Genomic DNA, 23,195 nt, shown 5'->3' with positions numbered 1-23,195 from the left:
ATGACTACTTAGTAGAATACAACGGGTTTGGGACGCGTCCCGGGTCTCATTAGTTTAGGAATCCGATTCGACCGCGTATGGCGTCTGCTTGTGAACATCTGGAGAGATCTTGTGCTCTCTTGATTATAAAAGAGGCAAAAATTCCAATTTAAAATACATAATTCATTTACTTTTTTGTTTGTTTGTTTAATCTGTTTGGGTTTTTTTGTGGGGGGAAAAAAGGTTAATTCTTAGGTATATTGCAACAACACTTTCATAGCAAATTAGCAAACAACAAAAATATCTGTTCTACCAAATGGCGCCTTCGTACTTAAAAGCTATAGTGCACTACATGGGTTGAAAAACATTATTTCATACCATATAAAGTACACTTTTACTGGAATTTCACATTTAAAAAGATTGCATAACCTTCGTTTGTTATGCTTCTCCTGTTGTTAGGCAACAGTCATTATTGCACCCGCCCCCATTTCCTTGATTGGACAGAAACTATGAGGGACATTTTCAACAGCCAATAGGACTTTATGATCTCTAAAATACCTTAATTATGCTTTTAATTACACGACCTATGTTACTAAGTTCAGTCATAGAGAACCCTGGTGATATTTCTTGTGTTTTTATTTTTAAAATACAAAAAAAAAGGTTTTATATTTATACACGACATGGCCAAAAGTATGCGGACACCTGACCACCACACACCCATATGTGATTCTTCTCCAAACGGTTGCTACATTGTTGAAGCATACAACTGTCTAGAATGTCTTTGTATGCTGTAGCAATACAATTTCTCTTCTTCATTGGAACTAAGGGGCACAAACCTGTGCATCCAGTATGACAATGTTCCTGTGCTCAGAGCGATGGTTTTTCAAGGTTGGAGTTGAAGAACTTTAGTGTCCTGCACAGAGCCCTGACCTCAACCCCACTGAACACCTCTCGGATGAATTGGGATGCCAGTTGCACCCTAGACCATCTCACCCAACATCAGTGCCTGACCTCACTAATGCTTTTGAAGGTAAATGAGCACAAATCCCCACAGCCACGCTCTGAATTCTAGTGAAAAGCCTTCCCAGATGAGTGGAGCTTATTATAATACCTACAAGATGCCTGCTGCGAAATGTATTGTAAATGGTTTTTACTGGCTGTGTAAATTTTTGTCTTCTGAGAAACGTAAACGTCTTACGTTCCCTAATTTCTCCATCTGTGGATTAATAAAGTATTATCTTAGTATTAACTTACGTAGCTTCTGAAGAGCAGTACTAAATGGAAAAAAATAAGATCTTTAAACAAAATAATAACAATTTACACCGATCATCCTGTTCAAATCACTGATGTTGAGCATCACTGAATGTTTGCACTGTTTGTAATAGTCATGTACGAGTCCCTCAGTCGTCTTCAGTGTGAAAAGATGGATCTCAACATCATATAGTCGCTGATGGAAAGGGATCAGATATACAGAATGCTGGAAGAGCAAAGAATGTACAGGACCTGGAGGATTTTTCTGAAGAACAGTGGGCAGTTTAACTGCTCAGGACAAACAAGGTACGTAAACTTTTGAACTTGCTCATTTATTTAAAATCAGTTACTATTGTGTCTTGTGGATTATACGTAAACATCTGTTATGTGAAATAACTTATTCAGGACAGAACTAAATAAAAAACACAATGCAATTTTCATTATATATATATATATATATATATATATATATATATATATATATATAATTAACATTTTGCAAATTCTGCAGAGCATATGTAAACTTCATTCATTAACAAATGTGAAACCTGTATTCACTGGCATATTGCTATAGCAGGCTATAAGTATTAATGCAATACTTCAGGACGTGCTGTTTTAGGAAAACAATCAAGTCCAAGGTGTTATGTTTATTCCTTACATAACAACAGTTTGTTTAATTAATATTTAGGCAATATTTAGGTGTGGTGGAGGAGGGGATAAACCCTCACGACAGGGTTTGGTTAAAATTTGGTTAAAAACTTCAGGCTAAAAAGCGTAATTTGAAAAAAAAAATAATAAGCACACCAGCGCAGAAAGATTTCCGCTCACTAGGTGGCACTAAGACACAGTTCCAGGTTTAAACACGTCACTTCCGGTATCGTGGCGTCGTGACGTGTAACGCCTCCTTGCTACTGGAGCTGGTGTTGGCCGTCCATTACCAAGCCGGCTCGGAGAGACATTTTATTTTCGTGTAAGGTGATAAATGGCAGACATGGAGACTTCTGCAACCTCGCACAAGAAACAGAAATTGAGTAACGCAGTTAAAAACTGGGTGAGTAAAGCTTCTGAGCTGTTATCTGTGCCCCATGTACTGGTGTAGCTTCCAGTGTAGTTACAGTGTTACTGTAACACTGATACATGTAACTAACACTGAGTGTGTTTGTTTACACAGACTAAATGGATACACTGGTCAGAGTGGGCATTTCTATATCTATTTCTATGGTCTGTTTATAAACACAGGCTCTTATTAGTAACTAGTTAATTTCCAGTTTTCATTTCAAACTCCTATAATGAATAAAAGTGGGCTTTACAATCCTAGCAGGAAGAAAGGGGCTTTGAAAATGAATTTTGGTACTGTACTGTAGTCTTGTACTAGTAAAGTACTATCTGTAATGCATTACTACTGGATTTTTACCTCTTAGGGAGTAACAAAAGAAAAAAAAAGTGTTTGTGGCAAATATACTTTCTTGTTTAGATGCTTTGTAAATATATACACACTACCGGTCGAAAGTTTAGACACACTTATTCTTTATCATTATCCCCCCCCCCTCCCACACATTTTAGAAGAATAATAAAGTCGTCAAAACACCGGGAGTGACACACATGGAACTATGGGAATTATGTTGTGATAAAAAAAAAAATCCAAAATAATTTAGTATTTTAGCATCTTCAAAGTAGACACGCTTTTTGCCTTGAATTTCCAGAAATGTATTCTTAGCATTTTCTCAACCGATTTCTTGAGGAATTTCCCTAAGATGCTTTTTAAACAGTATTAAAGGAGTTCACTGGACTCTTATCGGCTGATTTTCGGAATATTTCGCTTCGTTTAAAATAAGATTTTTATGTAAATAAAATGTTAGTTTTCCAATGAAAGAAATGAATACATTGATGCAATTATATTTTTGTCTACAACACTGATTTCACACATTTAATCACACACCTTCAGATCAAAAGGTTTTTAACATCATGAGAAACATTTTAGTCAAGCGTCCACAAACTTTTGACCGGTACTGTGTGTATATGCATATTTATTATATATATATTACATATTACCTGGCCTGTTATGTTATACGGCCAGCAGTTTGTGAACACATGACCATCACACTCATGCTCTATTCTTATTTTCCATATAATAACCTCCACTCTTCTGGGAAGGCTTTCCACTAGATTTTGCAGCATGGCTGTAGTGAGTTATGCTCATTCGTCCACAAGAGCATTAGTGAGGTCTGACGTTCCAGTTCATCCCAAAGGAGTTCAGTGCGGTTGAGGTCAGGATTCTTCTACTCTCCAACCTTGGCGTACCATGTCTTCATCGTGTACAGCAACATTGTCATACTGGAACAGGTTTGGGCCGCTTAGTTCCAGTTAAGGGAAATTGAAATGCTACAGCAAGCAAACACATTGTATACAGTTGTGTGCTGCCAACTTTGTGCTATGAGTTTGAAGAAGGCCCTCGTATGGGTGTGATGGTCAGGTGTCCACATACTTTTCGCCGTATAGTGTACTATCTCTAGTGTGTTCTAATGCTAATTATGTTAATTTGTTCACTGTTCTAGCTGTGTAGGAAAGGTCTGGGGGATTTACATTGCTGAACTGAAATATCTTTATTATTAAATAGAAAATGCAAGAACCCTTTAGTTACCACACAAATTCACATTTTAAATCAGAAGTGAATAGAGAACTTTAAAGAAAGAAGAAAAACTACACTGAACAACTTTATACTTATGTTCAATGGCCAGTAAAGATTGAATGAAATTCTGAGTTGGTTCACTTTCACTAAACTACCCATAGTGCTGTTTGACTGCCTGTTCATTGGTGTTGCTGTGCAATGGGATTTATCCCTTGCTTCATCTGTACCTAAAGAAAAAAAAAATTGTATCAGACATCACGATTAATGTACCGTGTGAATGTCAAGAATCATTGTGTATTTTTTCTAGATTTTGTTTTAAAAAATATCATTTTTCTGTGAATGCTAAAAATTTTTGTTTACAACAAAAACATTGGTTGATGGTTTTTTTGGTCTTTAACAATCTGACAAACGTAAAGCGTCCATCCATTTTCCATACCGCTTATCGTACACTTATCCTCCTGTTTTAAAAAAGTAGTGGAATGACTCATCATGATAGCAGCACAAATAGTTCAACACCCTGCATTAAGTTTGTGAGAGCTATAATTGCATACTCTGTGCAGTTGTTTATTATTAAAATTCTTCAGATTTAATGCAGATTTCTTGGTTGTTGTGTAAACCCATCGGGCAATGGAGAGGTTCACCCAGATTATCTGCTTCATACCAGATCATTGTTAAAGCAGTTATTTAAATAAATAAATAACCACTTCCAGGAAACGAGTATGATGTTGCTGACCTAGAAAATGTGCTCATTAGAGCCACATAATGATGCTTTTCATTCTGAATCCACACTGCTTACCATCACTATTTAATTCATAATAAATCTATAAGAATTACAAATCATAATAACGCAGCGTCGTTGAATGCTCGAATCCGATTGGACAGAAGGTGCGCGTTGTTTTCATATCAGCACAGGTAGTTCGGCTGTAACTTTAATGCGATAATATTAATGTTCATACACAGAGACGTTCCTCATTATCTAAAACTAACAATAAACAGATCCTTTAACAAAGTAATTCTTATAATCGTGTTGTGATGATGTTTTTGTTGTTGTTGTTGTTGTTGTGGCTTGCATTCTTTTTGTACAGTAGCGTGGTTTGTTGTTTTGTTCCTTAATTTAAAATCTATATTTAACTTTATAAATGATGTAAGAACCGTGACTTGGGTTTAGTTTAGTTTTAATACAGCTGTTAGAGAAACATCTTCCACTGGTTAAAAAAAAAATAATAATAAAAATAAAAAATTCAGTCCCTAGGCTTAACAGTAGACCTGCCTTATCTTAGTGAAGTGATTGGGATGGGCTATACTGCTTCAAGAGTTCAGCGATACACACCAGAGCTGAGCTATTCAGAGCTTTAAACGTTATAGGCAGGACTTTGTAGTCGATCTTGCCAGTCCTTAGATTTCGTCTATCCACTTTTGGTGGGAGATCCTTCAGTGTAGTTTCACCTAAACTGTGGAACTTTCTTCCTCAGAGCCTCCATGACATCTCCTCTATTTCTGTCTTTAAATCTCAGTTTAAACCATGCTTTCTCAGCGCGTTAGCTGTCTATTACTGATTGATCTTTAATTTCCCCTTTTGTAATTGAGATTGTAATTTCTGTTGAAATGTATATTAATGTACTTTGTTCTGTTAAACATATATCGAGTGTATATGTATATGGTGCTTGAAGAGATGGAGAGTAAATACTAAAGTTGTGTCCCAAATGACGTACTATACACTTGCACTATGTACTGTGTACTCTACCATCTAGTGTATGAATTTTAGAAGGGTTATATTGTCTCAAATAGAACACTAGCAGATTTTTTACGAACCGGAAGTATAAGCTGTTTCCTAGTCGTTGGCGCATGACGTCATACGCACATAATGTGATGCTGCTAGTTTTAGCAGATTCCCAGAGTCACTGGTAATGACTTTCTTCAGTTTACTGTTTGTCAACATTACCTTTTGTTCCCAACATGACCTCAGCCTCCATCAGATGGAGCCGTAATCGTCAGGTGTCTGAGGAAGAAAGTGTGTGACCTCCAAGTCCTCTAAAGCAGGGGAGGATTTTATATTAAATACCGTGGAGAAGATCAAACAAGCGGATCTTGTGTAGCACTGAAGCACGACAGTGCTGCACGAGCACAAACTTATGTTTGTATCCACTGGGTGTAAGGGGTTGGGGAAACTGGTGCGAGTTGCTTAAAAGGTTTAGTTTAATTTAAGTTTCTTGTCATTATATGCTGTATTTGCGCGCTTGCAGTGTAAATTATGTAGTTTTAGAATAAAATGGGGCCTAAAACAGAACCTTGTTGGATGCCATATTGCGCTTTTTAGGCTCATTGGGCCTCATTTAACAAGCTGGATCCGAACAGATTTATGCGCAAATCTTTCATAAGCGCTTTTACACAGGAAATGAGGTATTCATGAAAATCCCGCAAATTCAGAAAAACGTTTGTATACTACTTGTGCTCCTGAGTGTGAGTAAATTTACAGGTAATGTAGACCTTGACTTGATCGACTTCAAATCATATCGTTTGCTGTAAGTTACTGCACTTTTATATCTGGAAAATACTGTCGAATTTACATTCCTTATTTTACTTCATTACGTTTACAGCATTTAGCAGATGCTCTTATCCAGACCCTTTATAGAAGAGCTTTGGAATCTCTATCAAAAACATATCCTCATGCTAGTTCACTAGGTCAGTAACTAAGAATACCATTGAGAACATTTTGTGATCCAGTTGTTTTATTTTATTTTATCGGCATCATTTAAACAATATTTTAAAAAAAATTAAGAAAGTGAGCCAGCACAATCCCATAAATTAAGAGAAATAAAACTAATCATTCAATTATGACAAAAGACATGGTGCTGTATAAATGAAGGATGGGCCAGTCTGTCTGTGTAAGCCATAAGCAAACATCTGATGGAAGAGTTAGTCCTTATTATTATTATTATTATTATTATTATTATTATGTAGTATTAAAATATTTTTTGGCATAGTAGTGAGTCAAAATAACTTCCACTTCTGTTTGTTTTTTTCTGGTGATCGGCATTCATCAGCGTACACGCGCAAGTACAAACAAAGTTGTTTCCTAAACCTTTGTAAATCCTTTAATTAAAAGATTGATAAAATGTTGCTAAAACCCTAGTGGCAGTCTGTCCGGTAATATCTAAATGGGAAATAACTTGTTTATCTAAACTGTCCACGTTTTCTCGTCTGTCTATTGAAACATCATGTTCAGGTGAAACCTGACCACATAGAGTGCTGTGAAAAAGTGATTGCTTCTGTTTTCTTCTGGATTTCTTCTGTTTTTTGGGCTGTGTCCCAAACCGCGTACTTGCCTAAATACATGTATACCTCCTACTATATAGTAGGTAAGTACGCGGTTTCGGACGCAGCCGTGCTCTCTTGTTTGCCGTCAAACGGTTGAGCGTTGCCGTGTGTGTACGTGTCCTGTCGCAAAATGCGGTGAAAACTCCCATACGATGTTAATAGTGTGATTAAGGTGTGTACATGTCTGTAATGCACGTCGATAATGCGACTAAAGCAGGAATACTCCACACGTCTTAATTCCATTTGTGTTTACTTCGAGTATGACTTTAGCTGGATTAAGGTCATCAGTAATCACTGTTTACATGCTAGTTTCTTAATCAGAGTATTGTCTTAATCAGGTTAATATCAGATTAATGTTGTCCATGTAAACGTACTGTATGATCCAAAGCACAGGAGTAAGTCCTAGTCCTAGAAGTAAGTGAAAGACTGATCAACAGTTATCAGAAGAGCTTGGTTGCAGTTATTACTGCTAAAAGTGGCACAACCAGATTTTAAGTTTAAGGGGGCAAATAGTTTTTCACATTGGAGATGGGTGTTAAATAACTTTTTTTTTTGCTTCAATAAAAAAAAAACTGTATTGTGTGTTTACTCAGGTTGCCTTTGTTTTATGTTGTATTTCGTTTGAAGATCTAAAACTATTTAGTATGAGATATACACAAAAACAAAAGAAATCTATGTGAAATACTTTTTCACACCACTGTACATGTTTTGATAATGTAGTAATTGTAAATTCTGATTGCATGTCACATGCAGTATGTTCTTCCTACACGTTTTATGTCTAAGCTAGCTTGATCACCATTATACATGCATTGTCTCGTGGAGTAAATGGGATTGCGTCTCTTTCAGGGGATGCAACGGGCTACTAATGTCACCTACCAAGCTCACCACGTGAGCCGAAACAAACGCGGACAAGCCGTCGGGACGCGAGGAGGCTTCCGGGGATGCACTGTCTGGCTCTCAGGTATTACAAGCAATGAAATGCTTTGATTTGTTCAACTGTAGCACATCAGCTAGGAAGGAATATGCGTCTATAACCAAAATGAAACGTTTTCAGGCTTTTGGGTCAATTTAATTAGGGTGTGTCGAAGCACTAAGGTTCGGCAACTTGCGTTGTGGTATAATCTTGAAAACCACAAAGTTTCACCACTGAAAAGGCCTTCATTACTTCTACAGAAGTATAAAGAAAAAATCAGGCACACCCTGTACAGACAGGTCTAGTTGTTGGTACTACCAGATGTTTTAAGGATGTGATGAGTAGCTTATGAGATGCATAATTTCTGGAAATAGACTGCACAATGAGCAATATGAGTTGTCCAAATTATTGCCTCCAGTTGCCCTCCTGATGTCCAACTGAGCTGCAGGACAGTGTGCAGTCCAACAGATGATTCAAGACCAAGAGTACATGATTGTATTCCTTTGGGTATCCAGAAATTATTCAGGGTATGTAGTAAATATTCTCTCTGTCTGTCCAAAGGCCTGTCTGGAGCAGGCAAGACGACGGTCAGCATGGCTCTGGAGGAGCACCTGGTGTGCCATGGTATCCCCTGCTACACTCTGGATGGCGACAACATCAGACAGGGCCTGAACAAAAACCTGGGCTTCAGCCCCGAAGACCGAGAGGAGAACATCCGCCGTATAGCCGAGGTGGCCAAGCTGTTCGCCGATGCCGGTCTCGTGTGCATTGCCAGCTTCATCTCCCCATACAGCAGGGTGAGAGATTGTAGGAGTTGTGTGTGTTTGCATATATGAGTGAGATGAATTTCTAAACGAGTTGTCGATAAAACAGGGTGTCTGAAAAAACAGGAATCAATGGGAGTAAAGTTGCATATACTTTAGGCTTGGGACTATTGGCGATAGTATCGCGAGTCGCCAATGGATTCCAACTATCACGATGGCTATCAAGTAGGGCTGCAACTAACGATTATTTTGATAATCGATTAATCTGCCGATTATTTCTTCGATTAATCGATTAGTCAGGTTAAAAAAGGCCAATTTTTATTTTCTGTATTTTTTCGAAAAAACACGTTATTTCACATTCTGCGAGATGTTGTCCTTCAAACATTGTGCAAATTGAAGGCTATGATAAAGGTATTAAATATATATATGCGGGCTATGCTACATTGTGCAAAGGATTTAAAAAATATATATTAACATTATATTTTGAAAACAAATAAACAACTGATTGTTTATAAGCTTTAAAGCAGAAGTTAAATCACTGTCATATATCAAGGAGGTAACTCTGGTAACTTCAGTTCCCATCAGCCACTGCACTGTACTACAATATGTCACATGACCACCTGCACCTGAATCACGTTTCTGTTAACGAGCACGCTTATATATATAGCCATTGTGTGCTTCTCTCTTATGTTTGTCTTAGATTACCGTTGTCCATGTTACCGTGTATTGGTCCTGTTAGTGTATGTTTAGTCCTTGCCACAGTGTATTGCATTAGTCATAGTATCTTTTGTGTTTTGTTGGTTTATTTAATAAAAACGTTTAAAATCTGCGATTCCTTCCGCAACCGTCTTTGAGACATGACAATGTTAAAAATGCTATAAAAAAAAAAAGAAAAACTAAGTGTTAACTGGTAAGAGGTTGAATGTTCTGCAGTAACGCACACATTCACTCATTTGAACACAGTAACATGTTACTTTATTCTGTAAATGTATGACACTTTTATATACAATGGCATGTTCTAACCCCATTATTACAGTTACCGCTCTCATAAACAACACCATTACTTTAGTTTCTAAATATAGCATCAAACAACATATTTGATCAAAATGAATATTTCAGAGTTATTGAGCTTCCTTTCTATCACGCGCTGTTTGATTGACGCGCCCGTTCGGTGAAGATTAACGGAGACTCGCTCGCTGTCAGGACAAGGCTTTATGTAAAATGGAAATACTGGCGTGAATTTCGGACGTTTACAGATAAGGATATAAATTTAAATACGTCATTTCTGTGCTGAAAAAAACACGTCTGGAACACATTAAACAGCAAACGCGTCTGTCGCAGGATCTGACACGACGAGCCACGTTAATACACTCACAAGTTTATTTGAAGCGCTTAATATAAAACATTCTCACACTTTGGACGGTCTGGATCATGCACTTGATTGTCACTCACTCATCCCATTGATTGAAAACAGCAGACTCTAATTTCACCTTCAAATTAACTGCTAATTCTAGAAGCTGACGTTTTTGCCACTCACTCACTCAGATATGTAATGTTGGATCATTTTCCTCAATAAATAAATGACCAAGTATAATATTTTTGTCTCATTTGCTTAATAGGGCTCCCTTTATCTATTTTGAGGACTTGTATGAAAATCTGATGATGTTTTCGGTCATATTGATGCAGAAACATGGAAAATTCGAAAGGGTTCACAAACTTTTCAAGCAACACTGCATGCTCTACATATTCACCCTCATGATCTAAGCGTTTTCTCAGCCAGTATATCATGTTTTTGCTGATTTTGTTCAGATCGACATATTTACTCAACACATTCCCGTTAGTTCCTGACTTTTCGGACATCCTGTGTTGCAGATATAATCTTAAAAACCACAAATTTGTTATCTGTTCAGTCTGGAATAAACAAAGTGCATTGTTAAATTTGCAGCTGTGTGTGAAGCCCATGAAGGACTGTTTCACCTTTCCTAGGATCTTGGAGATAAAGGGGAAGTTTGATATTGGACAGCCAGGGCCGAGGTCAGGTTTTTTTTAATCAGGGCTTTGATAACCGCTATTAAAAAAGATTTAGGTACATAGCCAGTGCTCAGGGAAGAATAGTTTTGAAAGATGAAAGTATGTCATCTCCCAAAACCACACCTATAACTGATAAGTTGTATATCTGTATTATGTAACATGAACACGTTAATACGTTGCTATATAGCGTGACATGCTGCATTCTCAACTAGACAAAGCTCATTTAGAGAGCAGTACAGCCAGGAACATATCAGGAATAGGCTAATCTTTAGTTTCTCATTTCTTATCTTATTTAAATATCCAAAAATAGACCTTCATCGAGGGTTACACCAAGGTCTTCCAGCATAGCTATTCAGCACTAGGCTGAAATCATAATTCAGGAGACAGGTTCTGCAAGCTTTTGTGTATTTGATCCAGTCTTCCATTTTGTGTAGCTGAACTACATTGCAGGGCCATGTGCTGTGTATAATAAGAGAATAAAATAGGGTGTAAAACACATCCTTGTTGGAGAACATGTGTCACATTTAAAGACTCGTTTCTTTCTCCCAGAAAGCTTGTCCAGGCTTATAAAGCTTGTATGGTACCGTCAGTACAAGTTTAAATGTCCCTTCCATAATGCCGGATTATCCTGTTATGTTTACGTCTTATTCCTTTTGAGTTCGCATTGTATTTTTGTGCTCTTCCCGTGCAGGACCGCCTGAACGCGAGAAAGATTCACGAGGCAGCGGGCCTCCCATTCTTCGAAGTATTTGTGGATGCACCGCTGGATGTGTGCGAGCAAAGAGACGTGAAAGGCCTTTACAAGAGAGCCCGAGCTGGAGAGATCAGAGGTGAAGGACAGCTCGTTATGATCATCTGGAATGTGTTAATGCGTCAAATCAAAAATGTGAAAACGTACAGGGAACTCTTATATCACTGGTATCACGTTTATTTTTGGTCTTTCTGGCGCATTGCCATCCTAGTGCCCCAGATTTGATGTCTGTCTTGAGCTTAGTTTTTGTGACTACTAATAATCTCCTGGCACACTTAGATGATTACAATGCTGTCATGGCGAACACGTTGAGGCGAAATTTACACCCCCTCCTTTCTTATCCAGTGTGTGAAAATGAAAAGTGAGATTTCCAGTGTAGTGTGGTAACACTTAGAGAACGGGAAGTGAAGTATAGATTGCTATCATTGCAACCTTAGGGGAAGTATCTTGTTTTTTGTTTTTAAATTTGTTCATTTGCAGAGGTTTGAATCTCCGCCATTGCTGCCACATGTTTTTAATTGAAAGGTGCTTTTATTCCAGCTGTCCTTAACATGTCCTTTCAATCCATTTTAATGAGACCTGAACTTGTTCTGATAAGTCCTGCGTCAAAGGAAATGTTTTTCTTTGTAATTTCATTTGCAAAGTTGATGTGCTTTGAACTTCGTCACTGACTGATTCATATCTGTAGCTGATTGATCCATATCTATTGCTGATTCCTAGCCATTACTGATTGCTTGGCAGGCATCAGTGTTTGATTCATAGCCTTCACAGATTGATTCCTAGTCATCACCCACATGGTTCACAGCCATCACCGATGGTTATGAATCAATCAATGATGGGTTACGAATCACCGATTGATTCATAACGGTCACTGATTGTTTAGTTCATAGCCATTACTGATTGGTGACTCAGATGATATGCGTTTGTTGTCATTGTAGGGTTCACAGGAATTAACCCTGTGTATGAGAATCCTGACACTCGTGAGTTGGTGCTAAAGAGACAGACAGTTTGGTTTGTAACCATCCAACCAACTGATTTGTACCAGTCACTGATTGGATCATAGCTGTTGCTGATTGATTCATTTGCTTGAGTCATATCAATCACAGAGTGATTCATTACAGTCACCAATGAATTCTAATCCGTCATCAGCTGATTCATACCCCTCACTAATTGCTTTTATATCAGTCATTGACCGATCAGTAGCTGTCACCAACTGATTTATACCAGTTACTGACTGATTCATATCAGTCAAAGACTGATTCATTTTTTTAAATAACTGACCGAGCTTACATGCGTTTATGTTGTCGTTGTAGGGTTCACAGGAATCGACTCAGAGTACGAGAAGCCCGAGGCTCCTGAGCTGGTGCTGAAGACTGATTCCTGCAGTGTGAACGAGTGTATCCAGCAGCTGCTTGATCTTCTGCAGGAGAGAGTGAGCTCACACAGCATGCTGATACACTATATAGTGCTACATATTACTGCATTTGATAAGAACAGTAAGATTTCAGTCATTCTTAGTATCTGCCTCATATAAATCAACTTTGCTGCATGTCAGGCCCCATCACACCACCCCATCATTGATTAGTTTCCCATAACACATGCTGTTTTACTTTATTTATTTATTTTAATCAAATATCAGAAGTAACACATGCTATTGTAGTACAACAGTAAATGTAACACAATGTAAACAGATCAGTAAACATGTCAGTTAATTATGAGAGTCATACATGGTAGAGTTTACCCTCTGTGGATGAGATAATTATGAGTAATGTTGGTTTTGCGATACAGAAATGCAGTAGAATGTTAATCCTGGGTGTAATGAGCTGATTGAAGCTGATGCCAAGTATTTTGTCATCGTGGTTAGACACGTTAGTATTTCTACATGAAAAGAAAATGCATGCCAACCTTTTCTGGTAACTATTGTCTTCTTTAAGGACATTGTACCCGTTGACGCTTCCTATGAGGTGAAGGAGCTCTACGTGCCTGAGAACAAACTGGACTTGGCTAAGGCCGATGCAGAGACTCTGCCCGCTATTGAGATTGGAAAGGTCACACACACACACACACACACACACACACACACACACACACACACACACACACACACAGACTACACACTACACCATCCACACACTTTCTTTGTACACAAGTGCCTTTTAATGCTAAATTGTAAATTCATGGCTGTGAATACAACCCATCAGTTTGTAGTGGTTTTGTTTTGCTTCTGATCTGCGCCTCACGTTACCAGTTTTGACAGATTTGAACCAATCGTCTTTAAACATTCGGTTTACGTTGTCGGTTTGTGCGTGTGATCGGATAAGGCGCAACAGAGGATCTGCTACAGTATTTCTTATTTTTATTGGTTGAGTAGTGTTTGATCCACTGCAGTACTTTGCTGAGTCCCCCAGTGGACGACGTCTGATCTATAGAGGGTACGCACGTGACGTCACGGTAGCCGGAACTCACAGCGGTCACGCCCACTGAGTGGCAAAAAGACTGACAGGCAGTATTAGTGTACGGCGTGAATTCGACGAAAACAAAATTTGTGATATTTTTGATGGTTACCATATCACAGCTTCTCACGCTTGCTCATCTGAAATGGTTGGTTTGGTGAAAAATCAAATGTGGTGTTTGCCGTATGCTCTCTCTTTTTTGCACTGGAAGAACGAGTCTAATGTAGTTAAGAAATAACAAACGAAATAAAAAAAGAGCAAGGGTGCGTCTCAGTCAGCTCCCTAGTTCAGTAGTCAGGACATTGATCAGGGAGTCGGCCGTTTTAAGGGCTGTCTCAATAGCAGAATCCTTCCCGTTCACTGGAACATTCGTGCCCTAAAAACTCCCACAATGCACCGCAAAAACCAGGAAGCTTTCTATGTCCCCTTACTAGAAATGACGTCATATTTTCTGAAGCCTCTCAGCTCGGAAAAGATCATCAGCCTCATCAGTGTCCCAATGTGTAGCGAGCCAGGGTTCTTACCAGTGCCCGAACACGTGTACACGATATACTGATTCATCACCTAGGGGGCTAGGGAGCTGATTGAGAAAAAGTCTTTTCTACAAATACAGTTGTGCTCATAAATTTACACACCCCTTTCGGAATCTGTAAAATGTTAATAATTAAAATTGCATGTTGTTTTTTATTTAGTTCTGTCCTGAGTAAGTTATTTTACATAACAGATGTTTATGTATAATCCACAAGACACAATAATAATTGAATTTACACAAATGAACCAGCTCAAAAGTTTACATACGCTCGATTATTAATACCGTGTGTCGTTATCTGGATGATCATCGACTGTGTTTGTTTTGTGAGAGTTCTTCATGAGTCCCTTGTTTGTCCTGAGTAGTTAAACTGCCCACTGCTCTTCAGAAAAATCCTCCAGCTCCTGCACATTCTTAGCTTTTCCAGCATCTTCTGCATATTTGAGCCCTTTCCATCAGCGGCTATATGATGTTGAGATCCATCTTTTCACACTGAGGACAACTGAGGGACTCGTACACGACTATTACAAAAGGTGCAAACATTCACTGATGAGAAAGATTATTTTGTTTAAAGATCTTTTTTTAAATTTTTATTTAGTACTGCCCTTCAGAAGCTACATGAGATATTTACATGTTTCCCAGAAGACAAAATTACAACAATTTACACCGATCATCCTGCTCAAAAGTTTACACCCCCCTGGCTCTTCATGTATCGTGTTGCCTTCTTGAGCATCAGTGAATGTTTGCACCCTTTGTAATAGTTGTGTACGAGTCCCTCAGTCGTCCTCAGTTTGAAAAGACGGATCTTGTGAAATATTTTTCCTTATTTTCCATGATTATGATTCAATCATTTGAGATCAGTTCAATGTGATTTTTGCTTACTCATAGTGTCATGATGTCTTTGGGTTTCTGTCCTTGGATTATGTTTTTGTCAAGGTGTTTTTGTGTTTTGTCTTTTGTTTTATGTTTTCTTTAACTAGCCTTGGGTATGTTGCTTGCATGTACATATTAGTATAAAAGCCAACTGTATCCAATTTATGTTTAGACTAAGATTAAGAGATTATGACTATGAAATGCTGTAGTGCCCAGGGTGTCTTTGTGTGCAAAATAAACCATCTCTTTGAGTATACCCTGGTTCTTCGTCTCCTGATTCTTCAAGCATCTTGCTTCTGGTGAAGCTGAAGCATTTTGATCATCCAGAAAAGATTTACATCACTTACATCATATAGCCGCTGTTGGAAAGGGCTCAAATATGCAGAAGATGCTGGAAAAGCTAAGAATGTGCAGGAGCTGGAGGATTTTTCTGAAGAACAGTGGGCAGTTTAACTGCTCAGGACAAACAAGGGACTCATGAAGAACTCTCACAAAACATAAACACAGTCGATGATCATCCAGGTAACGACACACAGTATTAATAATCGAGCGTGTGTAAACTTTTGAGCTGGTTCATTTGTGTAAATTCAGTTAGTATTGTGTCTTGTGGATTATATGTAAACATCTGTTATGTGAAAAAACATATTCAGGGCAGAACTAAATAAAAAACAACATGCAATTTTAATGACTCCTCTTGTTTTTTCAATTATTAAAATTTCACAGATTCCGCAAGGGGTATGCAAACTTATGAGCACCACTGTAGCATCCAAATCTTCATATCTTTGCTTCAATCAACATCATTAATCTATGTAATCATATTTTTAGGCAAATGTTCAAAATAGGGGAAATCTCTTGGGTAAGTTAAAAGCGGAACACTAACGTGTATTATCATACGCTTAACTTCCTGTTCTGTTCCTCTTCAGCCCTTGGGAAGTGAGCTTGCCAAATCACGCTAAGAAAAAAAAGTTCTTCTGGTTGTCTGAATTAGCTGTCCACATAATGTTACAGCGTTATGATACAGAATAAAGGTTTGTTCATGTTTATAGACGCTTTATAGAATTATGTATCTGTTAGTTTGATGACTTCTAAATTGGAGAAATATTTACAGTTTACAAATTTGGGTGACTTTCATAGCTACTTTCTAGCTACATTTGTCTTGTAGGTATAGTGAAGCTCATTTCCAGTGAGGGAAGCGAACATCAGACATGAAAAATCTCTCAAGTTTGAGGTTATATTAGGATAATGATAATGAGTCTTTATTAGTCATATGTACATTAGAGCACAGTGAAATTGTTTTCTTCGCATACTTCAGCATGTCAGGAAGTTGGGGTCAGAGCGCAGGGTCAGCCATGACACAGCGCCCCCTGGAGCAGAGAGGGTTAAGGGCCTTGCTCAAGGGTCCAACACTGGCAGCTTGGCAGTGCTGGGGCTTGAACCCCCGACCTCCCGATCAGTAACCCAGAGCCTTAACCACCAAGCCTGATGGGGAAATCTGTTCAAATTTCCTGAGAGGTGTTTTAATGTTTTAATGTGATGTTTGAGATGTAGAGAATTCTGCTATGCTGCTGCTTTGCTCATTTATGCTGTCCTGCTTTTAGGTGGACATGCAGTGGGTTCAGGTGCTGGCTGAGGGCTGGGCCACTCCACTCAACGGCTTCATGCGAGAGAGGGAGTACCTCCAGTGCCTGCACTTTGACTGCCTGCTCGATGGTAAGCCGTTTGTCTGAACTCCTGTTTAGCCACATCTGATTTTGGTTCAGGCCGTAGTGGCAGCCGTGAGCATCTGCTTTAAGTAAGGATTAAAACAGTGGAGCGTGCTGTTATTGTTGTTGTGATATGGCCTGCCATGGAGTGGGAGTTCCTTTTATGATGTCGAAGTTGATTATTTTTCAACAACCGCACTGTGTTCTTTTTGTACCCCAGCAATTTTTTCAACAATGACAATTTTTTATTCATTAAATCATTAAAGAATGACATGTCGTGCTTTTAAAAGTATATAGAAGCTCTAATCATTCGATCCCTCAACAGCCTGTCTTTTTCTCTCTCTTAAAGCCAATAAGAAAAAAAAAACAATACACAACTTGTCATGTTACTTAGAAATCGCAACGCACAAAGTCCTCTGTCCCAACACTTTTTGACCAATCAAATGTGAGAATTCAACAGCGCTGGGGTATAATCCTGTTTAGACAACGTTTGGTTCTGGTCCACGATTCAGTCCCTACAGGATTTTGCGATCGCAGAAATGAACGCAAACTCAAGCAAACTTTGCGATATTCGGAGGAGCTTGCGGTTTTTCACTTTATGGACGGATTTCCTCAGATTCGGGCCGAGACGCTTTGTGCGCCGTCTTCACGACAGGCTTTCAGCTAAAGCCTTCTTCGATTCACGTGCGTCGAACATGAATACAGCCAAATGGTAAATGGTGAACTTATATAGCGCTTTTATTCAAAGCGCTTTACACTGTGTCTCATTCACCCATTCACACACACACTCACACACCAATGATAGCAAAGCTGTTATGCAAGGCGCTACCTTGCCATCAGGAGCAACTTGGGGTTCAATTTCTTGCCCCAGGACACTTCGGTATGTGGGCCGGTAATTGAACCACCAACCCTATGATTAGTGGACAACCCGCACTACCACCTGAACCACAGCTGCCCGAGGTCTCGTTTACCCCCAAACATCACAAAACAACATCACAAAAAGGCGCAGCAAAAGCAAAACCTCCACGAAATCCTGTACGGACTGATTCATTTTATTGAACGAGCAGCGTTTTAAGAGTGCCTATAATTCCTATAACCACACTAGTGTATTCCACTGTATCACTTCAATCGTCTGTGTTCGCAACGTGAAATTCCACTTCCTAGTTCGAAACTGTTACTACGGTAGTATTAGCAACATCATCTCAAGCGATAATTTTCAGGAATATAACTTTTGGCTTAAAATACGAAAGCTCGTCAGATGAAGATGAAAAGGAAGAAGAGATGCCAGTTTCGCCATAAGCACCTTTAATGAGAACTAGTGAGCTAGCTGACGTGCTATAAAAGTGAGTAGCTTTGACCATATTGTGTCGGAAATAATTGATATTCCTTTTTTGTTTCTAGAATTGTAGTATAAAAGCAGCATCACACTCGGAGTTGTGCGGGTATACTGAATATCCAATATCTGAATTTCAGCACAAGCGTACTTTCTCAGACTCTGATGAAATGAATAAATCTTTCCACAAGTGCACTGTGACTAAAGCGTAGCACTAGAGGGTGCTGTTGATAAGCTGTATACACACACACACACACACACACTCTTTAGAATGGTCTTCACTCAGTGGTTATGTGAGGTGGTCAGAGCGGAGGGAAGTGAGCAACTTGAAGCAAATTGCATTAAACGCAGTATAAAAGTGAATTAGGACTGGAAACTCAAGTCTCACATTCTTTCCCTTCAGGCCTGAGTCACATTGTTCTTTTGCATCCGGAGCTTTGTGAGTTCTTGAAACGTATTCGAGGCGAAATAAAAAGGAACGTTGTGTTCTTTTTTTTTTTCTTTTTTTTTTTCTTCTTCTTCTTTTTCTTTTTCATTATGGGAACTGCAGATATGCTGAGGGGCTTTAGGCGGTAATCTGCTTCTTTCATTTATAAAGCTGTGTAATTACAACAATTCATCACGTCCAGTTTGAGTTTCCAAAAAAGAGTCAATTTAATTTTATTGCTCCAAAAACGTTGATCCTTTTGCTGTGCATCGGGTTGCCAAGTGTTCCAGCATTCACCACTAATACACACACACACACATGCACAGTTACCTTTGGATATAAATTTCTTTTAGGATTGTTTTTTTGGTCATCTGTATATTTCTGAGTGGGAAATATGGCCAAGCTATCACATCACAATAGTTACTGATGTTTCGACTACACGTTATATTTGACGATGTTTAGTTTTGCTGAAATTAAATCTAGAGCACTTACCACCTACAGAACCACAGTATGAAACAACAGCGAGCAAGTTTTAACATCCTACTGAGTGCTTCTTAGTTGTGTAACAGTGCAGTTTAGTGAACAGTGGATAACTGCATGCGAGGACTATAACCAGGAAGCTCATTATACAGTTACGCACTTTTTGACTGTATAGTATACAGTTCTAGAATGGAAATCCGGTGTCCTTTTGAGTCTGGTTCCTCTCAAGGCTTCTCAGGGAGTTCTTCCCTTGCCACCATTACCTCTGGCTTTCTCATTAGGGGTAAATTTATCCATTTAAAATATATATCTTGAATTGATATATTTCTGAAAAGCTGCTTTGTGACCATTTCCATAATAATAAAATAAAATCGAATTGAATTGAGTGTAGGTGTTGATGTAGAAGTACTAATAATATTCATGATACTCTTAGAAAAGGGTTTTGTAATTATTTATTGTGATAATGTTGTCTTCTCGTATTGACCATCCCACCATATCGTTCCCAGGCACCGTTATTTCATATCACTGTTGCACAATAGCTCAGCGAAAACTTTGGCTTTCTCCTCCTACTTTTTCATCGCTCATTTTTTATCAACAACTGACATCTTTATTTTTCAACTTATTTTTTTTTTATTGCTTTTCCTGCTTTGTAAAACCTCCAGCTTCATATGATTGATCGTCCTTTGCTCGGTATTTATGATTTCAGCCTGCTCCTTGAGTGAGCTTTTGGAAAAGCCAGGATGAGTGGAGAGGTGTGTGTGTGTGTGTGTGTGTGTGTGTGCTGCTTGGCCAGTGCCGGGATGCTCAGAGGTTTTTGTCTTATAGGAACCAGCTGCTTTAGCTACTTTGTGAAGGCAGAGGGCAGCTCTACTGAGGATCTTGAGGGCCATTTTATTTAATTTTTTTTCCCCCACTTTTAAAAAGGTCCCCACCTCATGTTGATTCATTCAAGGTATAGAGGTCAATGAATCAGCCAAAATATTAGCATCCCAGCCCTTCATATAAGCTACCCTAGCCTTCACGTTCAATCCTCAAATAAAGGTATCCCCCCCCCAACCGCCCTCCTGCTTATCCGTAACCGTACCTACCTTTACCTCTTGGGGCTTTTTCACAGCACCGGATCTTACTGTGTGCTGCTGATGTACGAGGCGAGCGCTTGACCTTCACCCTCTTTCCACAGGCGGAGTTATTAACTTGTCCGTGCCGGTGGTCCTGCCCGTCTCCGGCGCAGACAAGGAGCGTCTAGACGGCTGCACGGCGGTGGCGCTGGTCTACAGTGGCCGGCGCGTGGCCATCCTGCGCAACCCCGAGTTCTACGAGCACCGCAAGGAGGAGCGCTGTGCCCGCCAGTGGGGCACCACCTGCAAGGACCACCCCTACATCAAGGTCAGGACGGTTCACACGGCATCGACTGCAGCACTTGCGTTTACAGACAAGACCGCACATATCCGATAACAACAGGTCAATCTGGCATAGCGTTGTGTAGAGTAATTGGATCTTATCTAATGAAAATTACACATCAGAATCAGCATCAATGTACAAGACATAAGGGCTAAGGGAGTAAACTGATACACAGATGCAGTGGTAAATTGTTGTACAGATACAGTACACTGTAGTGTGTATTTGTAAAATATACATTTCAGGTATACACTCGCAGGCCACTGTAATAGTGATACGTGCACCCCTGCTCATTCCTGCAATTATGCAATCCGTCAGTCATGTGGCAGCAGTGCAGCGTATGCAATTATGCAGATGCAGGTCAAGAGCTTCAGCCAATGTTCACATAAAAACCTCAGAATGCGTAAGAAATGCGATCTCTGTGACTTTTACTGTGGCGTAGATGTCGGTTCCAGATGGGCTGGTTTGAGTATTTCCTGGAGATTTCGTGATGGATTTTCACCCACAATAGTCTCTGGAGTTTACACAGAATGGCGCACAAAAAAAAAACCCTCCCATGAGAAGCAGGTCTGCAGGTTAGAGAGGTCAGAGGAGAATGGCCATAATTAACTTAACATATAGTTACTTAATAAACATTAACGGATAAGTTGCTACTCTTTACAACCATGGTGAGCAGAAAATCCTCTCAGAACGCACTGAAAGCTTGAAGGAGAAGGCTCTAACAGCAGAAGAACACGTCAGGATCCAGTCCTATCAGCCGAGAACAGGAATCTGAGGCTGCAGTGAGCCCAGGCTCATCAAAACTGGACAGCTGAAGACTGGTAAAAGACCAGGCCGTGTTTAAAACTTTCCAGTATGTTACACTAAGGAGTATTAGGAGAGTGTGCATCTATTCTTCCATAGATTCTTCTATTCTTCAGTGATAGAGGAGCCATCTTTTCTTTCTCTTTTTCATCTGGAACCGCTGTCAAAAATGTAAAGTTACTGAAGAAAGGAAATTTCCTTTGGTCAACGCTACGCGTTCCGCTGCACACCTTTGGCTTTGACCGAATTAAAGGGCAGGTCTTATCTCAGCATTTTACCACGGTGATGTTGAATTCTCCATTCTGGTTGGTTAGAACGTGTCGGTTAGTTTTCTGTAGCAGAAACTCGGGCAGTAGTGATGGCTGGAATTCAAATGACGGGTAAAGATTAATGCACTAATAGTAGTAACAGTTTGCAAAGAGACTTGTATGGCAGACCCTCCACATAAGCAGATTTAAAAACATGTTTAGGTGGTGAAGTATTCTGTGAGGAAACATTTATACAGCATTTATGGAAGGAGTCTCCGTTGCCAGCACTTTGTAGCAGTCAGAAGAAACGTTTTCGGTCGTGAGAAAATCTTCAAGATTCGCTGACTTATTGTGTGTCCCTGTTTCGCGGTAACATGACGAGCTCGCTGTTGTTTCATGGCTGTTCCACAACATTAAATGTAAATATAAATGGATAAAAGTACAATGTATTGTTCTTTAATGATACGAAGCTGTAGTAATTGGGTAGTCGCAGTGGTTTAAGAGGAATAAAAGACTTCAGCATGTATTGTTATTGGATTGAATGTTTTTCTAAAAACAGCACATTATCAAGATATTGATTTAGACACTTTGGGAGACTCATGGTGGGCAGCAGGTGGTTAGTACGTTTACCTGACACCTCTGGGGTGGTGGGTTCGATTCACGCCCCCGCCCAGTGTATGCGTTTGCATGTTCTCCCCATTCTTCAGGGTTCCAAGTTCTCTGGTTTCCTCACCCTGTCCAAAGACATGCGTTGTAGGCTAATTGGCATCTCTAAACTGTCTGTAGATAGTGCCCTGTGATGGGTTGGCACCCCGTGCAGGGTGTCCCCCGAGTCCCCGGGATGGACTCCAGGCTCCCGTGAGACCTTGTGTAGGATAAGCGGTACAGAAACTGGATGGATGGGAGACTCGTTTTGATGCTGTGTTAATGGTCCGGATGTGATTTTTTTTTCTCCATGTTCTAAGGTCACTGTGAGAGTCGTTCTCTCAACCCTACTCAACGTTGTCATATTTACAGTAAACTTTTGCTGTAGCCAGTAATGACATCTTTTTCATTCTGATAGGAGGCATACCTACTGTGCCCTCATTCTGCGCTCATACACTCGTAATCCTCTTATCCCCTACCTTCCTCCATTTCACACATCTGTTTTGCTTGGAAATCTCACTCAGCATTCTATTTACATAGCACTAAGCCAGATCCCTCACTCCTCCGCTTTCACCCGTCTCACCTTCCTCCTCTAAATATATCTGGGTAAATACTGAACAATTATTTCCATCTGGGAGCGAGGACAAGGGGCTCAGGTAGATTCGA

General features: G+C 39.5%; 1 protein-coding gene across 4 annotated transcripts in view; it reads left to right on the top strand.

Moving 5' to 3' along the window:
* Positions 1 to 81: 81 nt before the first annotated feature.
* papss1 (3'-phosphoadenosine 5'-phosphosulfate synthase 1) overlaps positions 82 to 23,195 on the top strand; it is a 37,546-nt gene continuing 14,432 nt past the window's right edge. The window contains exons 1-10 of one of the 4 annotated variants that reach the window (XM_053621988.1): positions 83 to 1,009; positions 1,365 to 1,536; positions 3,385 to 3,573; positions 8,024 to 8,138; positions 8,652 to 8,887; positions 11,577 to 11,715; positions 12,950 to 13,068; positions 13,571 to 13,684; positions 17,090 to 17,201; positions 20,615 to 20,820. In XM_053621988.1, coding sequence (XP_053477963.1) covers positions 8,027 to 8,138; positions 8,652 to 8,887; positions 11,577 to 11,715; positions 12,950 to 13,068; positions 13,571 to 13,684; positions 17,090 to 17,201; positions 20,615 to 20,820 — 1,038 coding nt within the window. In that variant the 5' untranslated portion in view covers positions 83 to 1,009; positions 1,365 to 1,536; positions 3,385 to 3,573; positions 8,024 to 8,026. Of the gene's footprint in view, positions 1,010 to 1,364; positions 1,537 to 2,120; positions 2,282 to 3,384; positions 3,574 to 8,023; positions 8,139 to 8,651; positions 8,888 to 11,576; positions 11,716 to 12,949; positions 13,069 to 13,570; positions 13,685 to 17,089; positions 17,202 to 20,614; positions 20,821 to 23,195 lie in introns of those variants that run through there. The other 3 variants (XM_053621990.1, XM_053621989.1, XM_053621987.1) reach the window with 3 other exon arrangements.

This window comes from Ictalurus furcatus, chromosome 3 (genome assembly GCF_023375685.1).
Source record: "Ictalurus furcatus strain D&B chromosome 3, Billie_1.0, whole genome shotgun sequence".
Lineage (NCBI taxonomy): Eukaryota > Metazoa > Chordata > Actinopteri > Siluriformes > Ictaluridae > Ictalurus > Ictalurus furcatus.
The sequence above is the reverse complement of the archived record's forward strand: the minus strand, read 5'-3'. Positions and strand labels throughout refer to the sequence as shown.